Source organism: Solanum lycopersicum, chromosome 11 (genome assembly GCF_036512215.1).
Source record: "Solanum lycopersicum chromosome 11, SLM_r2.1".
Classification (NCBI taxonomy): Eukaryota; Viridiplantae; Streptophyta; class Magnoliopsida; order Solanales; family Solanaceae; genus Solanum; species Solanum lycopersicum.
The window spans coordinates 2,720,404-2,734,208 of record NC_090810.1 but is presented as its reverse complement, the minus strand read 5'-3'; the positions used below and the strand labels follow the sequence as shown (position 1 = coordinate 2,734,208).

Sequence of the window (13,805 nt, the reverse complement as noted above, 5' to 3'; positions counted from 1 at the left end):
TAGCCAAATTTTTTGACCATTTAGCATTATCATGTACGTAATCACTTTCTCATCCCACATACATACACTAATTAATTATACACAAACTCTCTTTTAATATCTATTCTCCATGTTTTTTTTAGTTGTCACGATTTTCTCTTTTAGAGTCAATCGATAAAAAAATTGATTGATATATTTTTTTATCATATCGATATGTAAAAAATTACAATTTATAGTAATTTCGTGTAATTTTTTAATATCTATTTTTTAATTTGAAATATCGAATTAATGTAATTTAATGCAACTTAAAAATTAGTCAATTAACTTTTAAAAAACGTAACATGACAAATAAAAAAGAATGGAGAAAATATTTGGTAATAAATAGATAGATAGATAAATAGAGATATATTACCAGTAATGAACAAATATGTATGAGATATAGTAGTTATAATAAAGAATAATAACCACTTTATAAATCATGAGATAGTGGATCACAAAGATGACAAATTAAGAATGGTATCTTAATATAATTATTAATTTAATATTAAAAATACAAATATTTCAACAACCATTAACATAGTACTACATTATTATTAACACATATAAGTTAAACTCCAACAAAAAAGTGAAAAAAAAATAATAATATAAACATGGTTCCATATATGACATAAATATTTGAATTGGTTTTGATTTAAAGTAATGAATTATTGTGAGACAAATTGAATAACTTGAAAAAAAATTTGTTTTCTTGCAAGTAATTAAATCTTGTATATAAGTGAAAAAAAGGAAATGTCATTAGTCATGATTTTACTTGCATTCATGTTTTTTTTTATTTATATAATATAAAGTTGTTTTCTACTATTATAGATTTTATGGACATAAATAAACATGTGTTATAATAGTAGTAGAACTATTACTAGATCTCTAAAAGTCTTTAATAGCAAGTGCCTTTTGTAAATTTGTTTGACAATTTTGTAGACTAATTGTTTTCAACAATTTAATTATTCTTAGAAATTCAGATAAGTGATGATTAGTAATTCATATACATAGTTCAGAAAAATTGACAAATACTTGATTTTTTATATTATTAATTAAGTTTTACCTAGTGTTTTGGAATTATTGAGCGTTTGGTTAGTCATCTTTTAACTTTAAAAATAAAATTTTGACTAAAATATATACCCAATTACAACATATGAAAAAGCTCTAGGATTTTTTTAATAGAGTTTAAATAGTTATCATTTCGAACTTCATGAATCGTTATTGGAGTTTTAAAAGATATTCCTAATCAAAATATGAAAAAAACTTTAGAATTTTCTTTATGAAAGTTTGAATAATTATCAATTTAAATTTACGAATCAGTTCTGAAATTCGAACCGATAAAGTTTGTACTCCACTTATGTATCGTATAATTTGAAACTCAAGCAAATTTTTATATTTAAATATGAAAATTTAATCGAACTCTATGAAACGTTGAAAGTTAAAATTATAACTAATTTTCACATTAGATTGTGAAAGTTTGATTTCCTTGAAGTGTTTTTAGAGTTTTTAAACGCTAACACATTGTATTGAAGTTCAACTTATCAAAGCTTTAAACTCTAACGTCATCTAATGAAGCTATTCCCTATATATTTTTAAAGAATCTTGGCTAAATATTCATAAGCGTTTTAAAATACATGAATTTATGTTCAATTAAAATCATAATGTATAAAGTTTATAAATCTTAAAAAAAATAATAAAAATTTCACGAGTCAAATTTAAAACTTCTAATAAAACAAAAACAAAGACAAAAAAAGAATCTTCTACTCAAGCGTCCATTTGGTAAATCAATTATTGTATTAATTTAATGAAGAGAGTTAATCATTTGATTCAGTAGTGGGAAAATGAAATTAAAATCATTATTTGGAATGAAATGGATTTTTTCAATAATTTTGGTAAGTAAAATTATAATTTTATTATTAAAATATATACAAAACTCTGTTGAAGAATATCCAAATTAATAAAAAAAACAAAGCAACAATTGACACGGTTTGTATTTTGTTTCAAATTGTGATTGATTGATTTTACTCTTTTTTTTAATTTAAAGAATTTTGCATCACTCAAAAATATCTACAAGTCTTGTAAAAATAAAATCAATTATTATAAACACTATAGTTGATATATTAACATTTGAATTAGCATATTTTTTTGTGTTTATAGACCATTTCAGAAATATTTATAATTAATTAATTAAATAGATTGATGAGAAGGTCTTCATAAACATTAGTACACATCAATTATAAGTTTATTTTTTTAAAAATAAAATTGTCACTTTCTAAAATATTTAAAACATTTTATTTCGTGAAGCAAGAGCATTCAACATGATAAATAAAATAATTTACATTTTTTGTTGTTCCAGAAATTTAGGATATATATGTATATATTCTTTTCCTGTTCTTCTATTTTTTAAAACATATGTGTGGTGAAAAATTAAAGACTTGTTACTTATTTAATTTGGATCGATTTGATTGAAAAAACACGAAGAATATTATTATTGATTTTCTTTTGAGCTTGTTTGTAGAAGAAAACAAAACGAGTCTATTGATTTTTGAAGATTTAAGTTGATTTTAATTACTGAAACTGACGTTAAAAGATTTGATATCGAATTCAGAGTTATTTGAAATTGATTCAGAACAATTTGGATAATTTTCTTTGATAAAAAACATGCTGGACACTTATACATAATTCAAGTTATGTTAAAGATCGAAATCCTAACGATCATCATAACTTATTTCAACAAACCACAATAATTTTATTTAAAATACTAACAAAATGATTATCTGTATATCTTTTTTTATGAGACTAAAATTTTAGCGATCAACCCCGAAGATCCTATATGTACGAATCATTGTAATTTTTAGTTCTTTTTAACTTATAAATTTTTTTACAAAGTATATTCTTATTCTTGAATATGCTAAAGCAAAAGAAGTCTTTAATAGTGATTGTCATGTGTTATATATATTCTTTTGTGAATGATTTGATTAAAAAAGGAAATAAATACGTGGATTAATAGAAAATGGAATTTTGTTGAGCAAAAAGATGGAATATAAACGTAAAGTTTCAACAATAATATTCTATAGTACTATCATGTACTTTTTTTTCTCTACATTTTGACCTAATAACATTTTAGAAGTAAGGTATATTTTAACCCTTTTTTCGATTTGCGTTTGTCATTTTTATGCGAAAATCATAATTCATATTAGTTATATCGTATATTTAGAAAAGATTAATAACTTCTTTGGTAAAAAAATTAAAAGTGTGAGTTCTTCTTTTTAAACATATTTTTAAATAGTAGTCGAATTTGCTTTTTGAAGCTAAATATGATAGCTTTTCTTCATAAATACTTTTAAAAGGTTTTAAGTTAAATACAATTATTATTTTAGTATTAATAAAAGTATTTATTTAAATTAATTAGTCAGACACCATGTAATATAATAAAATATAAAATATAAAATATAATCATTATGTGAGTTTTTAGAAAGGAGGAGATCTAGTACAAATTTCAACATCAATGAGCTTTTTGAAAAAGGCATCTCAACACCCAAATTGCACTCCCCAATTACCTCTTCACTAAGACAAGGTCCTCATTTCCCTCAACCCCCACTCCCCACCCCCCACCCCACCCCCAAAAAATGTAAAAGATTTTCGTTAAATATATTTGGTAAAGATTTATGATATACGTGTAAGATAAATTTTGTGTGTACGATATTATGAATATGCTTGCGTTTTGAACTGATTTAAGTTAGGAGAGATTTAATATCGCTAACACCAGAATTATTTAAAATCGCTGACACCAGAATTTGAAGTCACATGCTTTAATCTTTTGTAAAGAAAATGATATCTTATAATATTGGAAGGCTAAAGAAATTGTTTTGTTTTCTCTGTTCCATGAACATATGACTATTTTGATTGTAAAATATATGAATACACTAGTTCGACGAATTTTTTGAAGTTCAAATTTATTTATGACATGAAATAACTCGTAGTTTACAAATATATTTGAGAAAGTTTTATGTAAATCGATTTATACTAACGTAATAAATTCTTAATTTCTCTGTATTAATTTTTTAAATTGCGACATGAAAAAACTATTACATGCACATTATAATTGAACTATTATGACTATCTTTAATTGAATCATTATTATTCAAAATATATTGATATGACTGATCATATTCATATAAAATGTATCAATTACAAGACGTAAAAAAATACTATCTACTAAGAATTAGTTTGCCATCATTTGTGCACTTTACCATCAAATCCTTATATTTTAAAATAAGTCAAATACCTTATTAGACTATTATTTTAACAATACCAATATTTTATAGTTAAGATTCTTTTTTTTTTGAAAAAAACTAAATTGAATGATCTATTTATTGAGACATAATGTATCATTCCACTAGAAAAAATAAATAATTAATACTAAAAAAATTAGATTTTCAGTCTTGATCTGTATTAAATAAATTTTGAATGAAATTTTTGAAATTATTTTAGTTTCACTTAGCAATAACCATAATTTAACATCGTTTTGTATTAATAGATCTCGTGAAATTTGAATTTTCTATTCAAATCGATCATCGACCTGAAACATATCAATCTTAACCTTAGTTAGATCCTTAAACAAATATAATAATTCTTAAGGATTATTATCTGTGAAAGTTGAACTCATAAGCATGCACGAAAAAAGAGTATAAAAATTGAATTCACTAATATGGTAAGAAAAATTAAACTCTCATTAAATTACTAAACTACAAGTCTTTTGTGATGTTTAATTTAATGATTCAAATTAATTAAATTCTTAATAACAATTATAACCTGTCAAAGTTAATTAAAGATAGATAATAGTGTTGATATTTCTCCCCTCAATAATTATCATGTGGATAGTTACATATTTACCGTTCTATTCATTTTAATTATGCGATAAACTTCTTTTTAATTTATTTCTTCAGAAAAATAATATTTTTTTCTAAATTTCGAAATAATTTTACCTAAGCTTTGTATTACCTTTACCTTTATAGATACATAATTTCAACGATTCTATAATCACATAAATATTATATAGTAACATATTTATGACCAAAAGTAATAACATCAAAATTTGACTCATATATTTTAAAATAAAAGAGCATATTCCTTATATTATTAATTATATCTATATCTTAACATACGCTAATTATGAACCAATCTCCAAAATAGTTTTTTTTTTTTATAAATAAACATTATTTGAATATAAAAACATAATTAAAGTGTTCTTACTTTCTTTTTTACGTCAATCTTTTTTGGTAATTGAACATTTATAGGAAGCTTCAAAGGTGAAATAACCAAATAATATGAAAGTTTTAGATAACATTTAATATTATCACAAGAAAGTTAAATTAATTATATCTTCATTCTTTTTAGTTGTTAATTAATATTATATGTAAAGCACTATTGACTATACTCCTAGTTTTGCCATTTAATTAGTTAGAGAAAGGGACCACTAAAAAAAATCGAATTAATATCACACACATTATCAACGTAATCTCACAAATAAATCTAAAAGAACTGTTATAAACATGATTTTATTTCTATCTTGTAAATGTAAAAAAAATTATTTTTGATAAATTTTTAATTGAAATAAAATATCTCAAAATCAATATTATAACATATCGATATAATCTCATAAAGTGAAATCTGAAAAGAGTGTAATGTACGTAAACCTCATTCCTGTTGATACGAGCAATAAGGCTGTTTTCGATGAATCATCGACTCAGAAGAAAAGAAAAACTTTTGAAGCCAACGAAGAAATATAAATCTAAAAAAAAAAGCATAAACGATGGTAGGTTAACCTTACATAAAATGCGACCATACTTAACTACGTACTAATCATTTTACCCTAATTTTAATTGAAAATAAAATAAAAAAGTGAAGAGACTTGTATCGAAAATAACAACAGTAACAACAACGAAATAATACGAATTCAAAAATAAGAAAAAAATTTGGATGACGTGTCAACATACACAAGACTCCCGGGTTTTCAACAAAATTATATCCTCTTAAAATAAAAAAATTAAATTAAACAATATAAAATAAAAAAAATAAAAAAAGATATTATTTAAAATAATTAAAATTAATACTCCAACATTTACGAAAATAAAAAAACAAAAAACAAAAAAAAAAAAGAAACTTCATTACTCTTTTCTCTCTCTTTTTCCATCTTAATAAATTCATAGCTTTTCTCTTCCCCAAATTCTCTCTCTCTTCATTTCCAATCGATTTTTTTTCCTATTTATGCTTTCTCTCTCTAAATTCACATACTCATATATATGATAACAATTTATAATTTAGGGTTTTGATTCTCACACTTGATGCATAGAGGAACAGCGATTCTCAGGTAATTTTTTTGATTTTTTTTTGGGATTTTTTTGGTGCTTCATACGCCGTATAATGACCTAAATTGTCCATAATCTATTGTTACTGCGGAACTTTGTATTTGAGCGGATTTTTTTCCGTGATTTTTCCTAGATCTTAATGCATTTTTTTGTTTATTTGGATGAGAATTTGTGTTTTTTTAATGGATTGTGTAATTTGATCAGGTTGTGATATGTATTTAATCAGTGATTTGGTTGTATTGAAAAAGGAGTGTAATTTGAGGAGATTTGTTATGGAATTGAGTTTAGGGCTAGTTTTGTTTGTTAATGGAGGTGAAATTGTGGGAGATAATGGTGTGATGTTTTGCATTTAGGAATTGGATAGTTTTTTTGTGGGGAAATGTGTTAAGGGTGTTAAGGTTGGGATAAAGTGGGATTTGAAGATGGAAGATGTTCAGCAGCAAATGCAGCAGAAGCCGGAGAGTACGGGGGATGATGTGCGTTCGGAGTTTGAGAGGGGACTGGAGGAGTTGATGTGTGGTCACTTGGATGAGTGTATGTCGTATGCTTCGTGTAGTTCAGTGCGTAATACTGAGGATGAGGATGAAGAGTCTGATCAGCTTGTAAGGAGGAGGAGGAGGTCTGACCTTGAAGGTGATGACCTGGCAGAGTCATCTGCTGCCAGGAGGCGCCACTCAAGGATATTGAGCAGGTGGGCAGCAAGACAGGCTCAGGAGATGATTACTACTATTGAGAGGAGGAACCGTGAGTCTGAGCTGATGGCACTTGCTGGTTTACACACTGTTTCAATGCTTGATTCCTCGTTCTTGAGGGAATCACAATCTCCTACCTCAAGGCGTCAGGGTGGTGATTCTGAGAGAATAAACACGAGGGCTTCTAATATTTTGCAGATGTGGCGAGAATTGGAGGATGAGCATGTGTTGAATCGTGCACGAGAAAGGGTGAGGGAAAGGTTGACACAACGGAGGAGCATGGATTCTAATACTAATGTTTCTAGTGCTAATATGTCGGAAAGCCGGGAAACTGATAACCAAGGTAGCTTGGTGGATGCTAGTGAGAGTGAGAATGAGTATGGTACTTGGTCTCATGATCCAATTGGACCACAGAATGATCATAGAGACCATGAGAACTCCAGCCGTGAACCATCTCCTGATCTAGGGGAAGTTGAGAGGGAGAGGGTGAGGCAAATTGTTCGTGGATGGATGGAGAGTGGGATCAGTGACCATTCATCTAATGTCTCTCAGCCTCAGAGGAATGGTGGTCCAAGAGGGGAATGGCTGGGGGAGACAGAACGTGAAAGGGTGAGAATTGTGCGGGAATGGGTTCAAATGACTAGTCAACAGAGAGGAGCTCGTGGTAGCCAGAGGGAGGAACAGTCCACTAGGCTTAGTTCTCAAGGAGATCGTGCTCGTGAAGGGTCTGTTGTGGACCATGAGGAAGCCCAACCAGAGCACATTCGTAGGGATATGTTGAGGTTGCGTGGGAGGCAGGCTCTACTTGATTTGCTTATGAGAATTGAAAGGGAAAGGCAGAGGGAACTTCAGGGTCTGCTGGAGCATCGTGCAGTATCTGATTTTGCCCATCGCAATCGGATTCAGGTTGGTTGCTGATTGTATGCCTTTATTCTTAAGCTGGACTTTTCTTTGTGCTCTTTTCTTGTGTGGCATTCTCAATAGAAATTATGACTAAATGCTCCATGTCCTCTTTGACTCTAAGTTTTATATCCTTCTACAGTCACTTCTCAGAGGAAGATTTTTGCATGAAAGGCCTGCTGAGGAAGAGAGACCACCTTCAATAGCAGCAAGTGAACTAGTTCAGCTAAGACAACGTAACACCGTCTCAGGGCTGAGGTATGTAATATAGTCTTGTTTCCTGGTTTGTTTTTAATATTTTGATCTTTTTGCCTTCATGAACTATGCCCTACTAATTAATTAGACTTCATGTTCATGCATTGTTGGTGTAAATAGCATGTAGTTGGTGTGTTTTATGCTGTGGTGCAGTTGGTTGGACTTCCATGGCATAAAAAGTTAAAGATAAGTCTTTTCCTTGGCTATTATGGTGTAAAATAACATCTAGTAGGTGTATTTTATGCTGTTGTGCATTTGGTTGGACTGCCATGGCAAAAAAAAGTTAAAGGTCAGTCTTTTCCTTGGCTATTATGTTGTATCCTAAGTTGTGTGGACTCTTCATTTTTTACTGCCGTACCCATGTCGACATGACACGGGTGCGGGATACGTGTGGGATTTGGTCAACCCACATCGGATACTTTGACCAAAGTCTATGGTCAAATTTGGGGAAAAGAGATTTGGATATCTCAAAATAAAAGATTAAATAGATTTTAGTCATGAGAAATGGCATACCTTCAAAATTGTAGTCCTTTGGTCTCCTTTTTAGCTTTTCCTCTTGGTCAATATTCGTTGCTTCAAGTTTCAAGCCAGCCAGAGGGAAACTAAGAATTTAAGTGGTTGTGTTGTTACTTCTGGTTGATAGTAGCAACGATCTGTAAGGAGAGTTAGTGGAAGGCCTCGAGTGATTTTCTTTTGAGGGAAGAACCAGAGAACTTGAAAGAAGAAGGGTTCTTAGGGAAGACGACTTAAAAGTTTAGATTATTTTAGCCGAAGCCCTACACCCGTATCTCTACTTGGATCAGGACCCCTGAATCTTAAATTTAGATTTTGCTAAATCTAACCCTCAGATCCGCATTGCCGTGTCGGATACTAGCACTCAAGTCCGAGCAACTTAGGGCGTATCTCTTGCAACTCAAATAGCAAACAACTGCACATTTATCTCTTAGTCGTGAGAAAATCTTGTCCTAATCTTAGTCGCGAAAGAAATCTTCTCATAAGCTCCCCTCTCTCACTAAGATGTGAGAAAATCTTCTGATTTACTAAAATCCCCTTACCATAATTCTTAGAGAAATGATAGTGGAAATTTTGATTCGCTGAAAATGAATGGTGAAATTGGTAAGTTACTGTTTGATCTCATAAATGCAACATTATCATGTTATACTTGAGATGTCTTATCTTACCGAGGCTTCTTTATACCTGTCCTATTGATGGACAAGTGAAGCTGCCGGCCAGTTTTCTGCCTTGTAAACTGAATCTACTAGCATGAGAATTGTTACTCCCTCTGGCCCAATTTACGTGGCTCCTTTTTCCTTTTAGTTTGTCCCCAAAAAAATGTCACCTTTCTATAATTAGAAGCAATTTAATGTCGCCTCTTAATTCTCAAAAAAACTTAGAAGCAATTTAACTTTAAAATTCAACTGTAACCCTGTATGAAATGATTTGTAGCCACACAAATATCTAAAATTTGTTTTAGACCACTAGTTTCAAAAGTATTCCTTTTTTCCTTCAACTTTGTGCCAAGTCAAACGGTGCTTACTTAAATTAGGATGGAGGGAGTATTTGAGTACATCTACAACTGAGGTGAACTCAGGTTATGTTTAAACTCAACACTAGTTGGTATCACATTTAGAGATCCACTGCTGCCATTTGTTTATCGAAATTAGTAGTAAAAAGTTGTTGCTTTGAAGCTTCACTTTGGGTGGTTTCTCTCTTTAAAAGTGTTGTCAAATTGTATCTGTGGTTTCCCCTTTCTATTTTTATGAAGTTTTGTTATCTTTTCTTTGCTATTTCCCCCCTTTTTCTTTATTACTACATGACACCAGGAAGTGAATTGATTTTGATAAGCCATAAACTTCACTCAAGTCAATACAGTAACAAAAAGATAAAAAGGAAAAGGAAACGGTCCCTAATTAATGTCCATTTCCTGAAAAAAGGTGGTTACATTAATGTTTTTTCGTCACTTCCTCTGTTTTTGTCACTTTCTCTATCTGGACATCAAGTTGGGAGGAACGGAGTAGGTGATTGGAGCTTTTTTTTGTGTAAAGCGTTTCCCCCTCCTTTTCCCATGTAGCAATAACATATAATTCATTGGTGGAAGGATTTGAAGTTCTTTTCTTTCACACATTAAAAACATCTGAAATGACTTGATATGTGTTTACCATCTGTAAACTGAGTAAATATAAATTAAAAGGACTTTCTGAAAACAAATAGAATAAAATAAAAGATAACGTAGCTTCTAGACTTGGCGCGCATATCTGCTCGGACACCAGTGTCATAAAAAGAAAAGTAGCTTGTGACATTTCACCAGTCTCTCACAAAACTAACTCTATAGGAACACTCAAATGTTTTATGGTCTTAGCATGCATGTAATACTGAATGTTGTCCTGATTATACTGATGTTTAGTTATAATAATAATAACTATTATTATCGGAACTGGTATTGTGGTGTTGTTGTAAGTGCATATGGTGATGCTTGTATTGCTGCCTTGTTCCAATTTTATAGTTATTTAATTAGCAGATCTGGAAAGTACTACAGGCTTAGAGGAAATTAGCCTCTGTGGAATAAACATTTGAAGTATCCTAATTGTTCTGTCTCACTTACAAGCACTTGATTAGTTACATCTTTGCATGAGATATTTTCTGTGGTGATTGGTGGTATTCAGTCCCTAGACCTAATGAGGGACTCTTTCTTACTTCTTTCTCAACTTGTCCATTTAACAAATTTGATGTCTAGCTCTTTACTCAGTTGGAAATGATAATATTTGTCAGTTCAATTCATGAGTTGGTGATCTTTTTTCTAAACCAGGGAAGGATTCCGCTCCAGATTAGAAAACATTGTGCGTGGTCAAGTAAGCAGCAGTTCTGAAAATTCATCTAATAGTAGGAACAGTGATTGTAGAAATAATCAGACTCATGCACATCCTTCACAGGAAGTCGAGGACGAAAATGGTGAACAAATGCAGACCAGCGAGCTGGAGAGCACTGTGCATCAGTTGCCTGATCGCAGTGAGAATTCTGGTCAGAGTATGAATCAACAACCTCCTCCTAATCAAGGAAGGGATCGAGTGGAAGCTGTTGTTGAAGCTGAGGAAGCAATACAACAACGTAATTTAACATCAAATGATTCTAATGTATGGACTGATGAGACCACAGAGAATGTAAGCAGGAATTGGCAAGAAAATCCATCAACTGGTAGGTCCCTTGAAACAACAGCATATGTGGGGAGAGCAGAACATCGTTTCCCAGAAAACCAGGAGGTTTGGCATGAGGATGCCTCACGAGAAGCTGTGGAGTCTTGGTCAGCAGGACCTTCTGATCCTCCACGAATGCGGCGTCCTGTCCCGATAAGGAGAGTTAGTAGATTCCACCCACCTGATGATGATAATGTGTACAGTATGGAACTTAGAGAGCTTCTTAGCAGGTAAAATTTATTTCTTGATTGTGTTTTCCCACTCCATGCCTTCCTAGGCATACTTTTGGTCTGTTGTTTATTGGAAGTCTTTGTTGGGTAGGAGGAGTGTTTCCAACCTTCTTCGCAGTGGTTTCCGTGAAAGTTTAGATCAATTAATTCAGTCATATGTGGAAAGGCAAGGGCGCTCTCCTATTGATTGGGATCTGCATCGGAACTTGCCTATTCCTGTTTCACCTGAAATGGGTCCAGACCAGCATAATGATGACCAAAATGATGATCAGCAGGATGGAGTTGGGCGGCCTTCAATTGTACTACCCTCTCCTCCTGTGCCACCACCCCAGCCACTTTGGCATCAGGATTTGCATCACTCAAGTTGGCCACGTCACGCAGTGCATCGTTCTGAACTTGTAAGTCACCTGCTTCATCCTGCTTATCAAAAATAAAAAAAGGAAGATATTCCTTCGTTCTTGGAGTTGTATGCTTCCATTCAGCATCAACTATGATATATATGATAGTATTGATCTTGATACCTAATCTGTGTAATTTAGTTAGAAGACTTGGGTCCAACACATACAAAAAATCAAAAACTACTCTGGGTATATTCTTTACTGATGGGTGATTGGCGCCATGATCTTTTGTACTATTTCTTCTGTTCTCTTTATTTTATCAAGTTTCAGAAATCAGCAATCTGTACATACCAGTATCAAAAAGGAAATCCTGTTTAAGTTAATGTATTTTGCCAATGAGAAAAGCAGATGATATTCTGATCAAGCCAGGCGATTGATAATATTTTTCAAATTATCACTTTTTCTACTAATATACAACAAAAATTAAAATTAGGCTAGGCGTCCTCTTTAGCAACTAGTGATAGTGAAGCAACATGTTCCAAGATCATTTCAACCATCTTTTCCAATTCTGTTGATCTTCCTAATTTTTCACAATTCTGGTAGTCTTTACCTGTATTAGAAACGAGAATGCATCTCGGTTGGTGCTTGTCGTGAATAAGAAGAGATTTTCTTCTTTTTATGCCAGACAATTGGTAATTGTTTTAAATTATTAAGTTTTTATGGCAGAATCTACATCTTCTATAAAAATGCAGAAGTCGTATGTCACTGTATTATGAGCTTACTTGGTGCTGTTGTGGAGCAGGAGTGGGAAATGATTAATGAACTTAGAGCAGACATGGCAAGACTGCAGCAAGGCATGAACCACATGCAAAGAATGTTAGAATCCTGCATGGATATGCAACTGGAGCTACAACGCTCTGTCAGGCAGGAAGTTTCAGCTGCTTTGAATCGATCAGCTGGTGGTCAAGGTATGTTCGTCAATCTATGGTATTATGAAATGTTAATGCTGCTTATAAATGTCGAACATCTTCTAACCCTCTGTTTTATTATACCACTTTTTCCCCCCATCTAATTGGGTTTGGAATGCAAATTTAAACCAGGGGCTGCAGAGACCTCAGTCGATGGTTCTAAGTGGGGCAACGTGAAAAAGGGTACTTGCTGTGTTTGTTGTGATAGTCACATCGACTCCTTGTTGTACAGGTACGAGTCATATTTTGCAATTTTAATGAAATCTTAACTGGATTCAACTTATGTAATGCCAATAGTGTATATAATTTCCCATTATTAATTCATTTAACCTGTTTTACCTATAACCAGCCTTTTCTCGCCTAGGCTACTAATCCCACCGATCTTTTTATATATAGTGATCTAATCACGATATATAGTTTTGAGTAAATGAAATCAATAGTTTAAATGTATTTTCCTCCAATTGACAGATGTGGGCACATGTGCACTTGTTCAAAATGTGCAAATGAATTGGTGAGAGGCGGAGGGAAGTGTCCGTTGTGTCGCGCACCCATTGTTGAGGTGATACGAGCTTACTCAATACTGTAAAAAAAAGAAAAAAGTCGAAAGGGATAGGAGGGTGAAGAGAGAAGGTTGGTAAGGTAGGTGTAAGAGGAGTTGTAATGCTCCCTCTACCAAGCTTCTGTTATTCTGTAGAGTGTTTATTTACTTTTGCCTATCTTCTTCTAATTATATATTATGGAATGCTATGCAAATGTGTAATTGGAAAAACGAAAGGCACTTTTTTTGCATCATTCATTCGTAAATAAAATTCTTTTTTATTTACCATTGCTTTAGAAGAAAG

General features: G+C 31.8%; 1 protein-coding gene across 4 annotated transcripts; it reads left to right on the top strand.

The window, feature by feature from the left end:
* The first annotated feature begins 6,144 nt into the window (after nt 1-6,144).
* LOC101260292 (uncharacterized) lies at nt 6,145-13,786 on the top strand. 4 transcript variants are annotated; one of them, XM_069291601.1, is made up of 9 exons: nt 6,145-6,391; nt 6,594-7,987; nt 8,124-8,239; nt 11,043-11,085; nt 11,167-11,657; nt 11,749-12,055; nt 12,798-12,963; nt 13,105-13,195; nt 13,432-13,786. In XM_069291601.1, exons 2-9 carry the CDS (start codon nt 6,812-6,814, stop codon nt 13,547-13,549), a joined length of 2,508 nt encoding a protein of 835 aa, XP_069147702.1. In that variant the 5' UTR covers nt 6,145-6,391; nt 6,594-6,811; the 3' UTR covers nt 13,550-13,786. The 4 variants fall into 4 exon arrangements, with proteins under 4 accessions (XP_069147702.1, XP_004250023.1, XP_025883810.1 ...); XM_004249975.5 differs by having other exon boundaries at nt 13,096-13,195; XM_026028025.2 differs by having other exon boundaries at nt 11,043-11,657.
* Nucleotides 13,787-13,805: the final 19 nt, after the last annotated feature.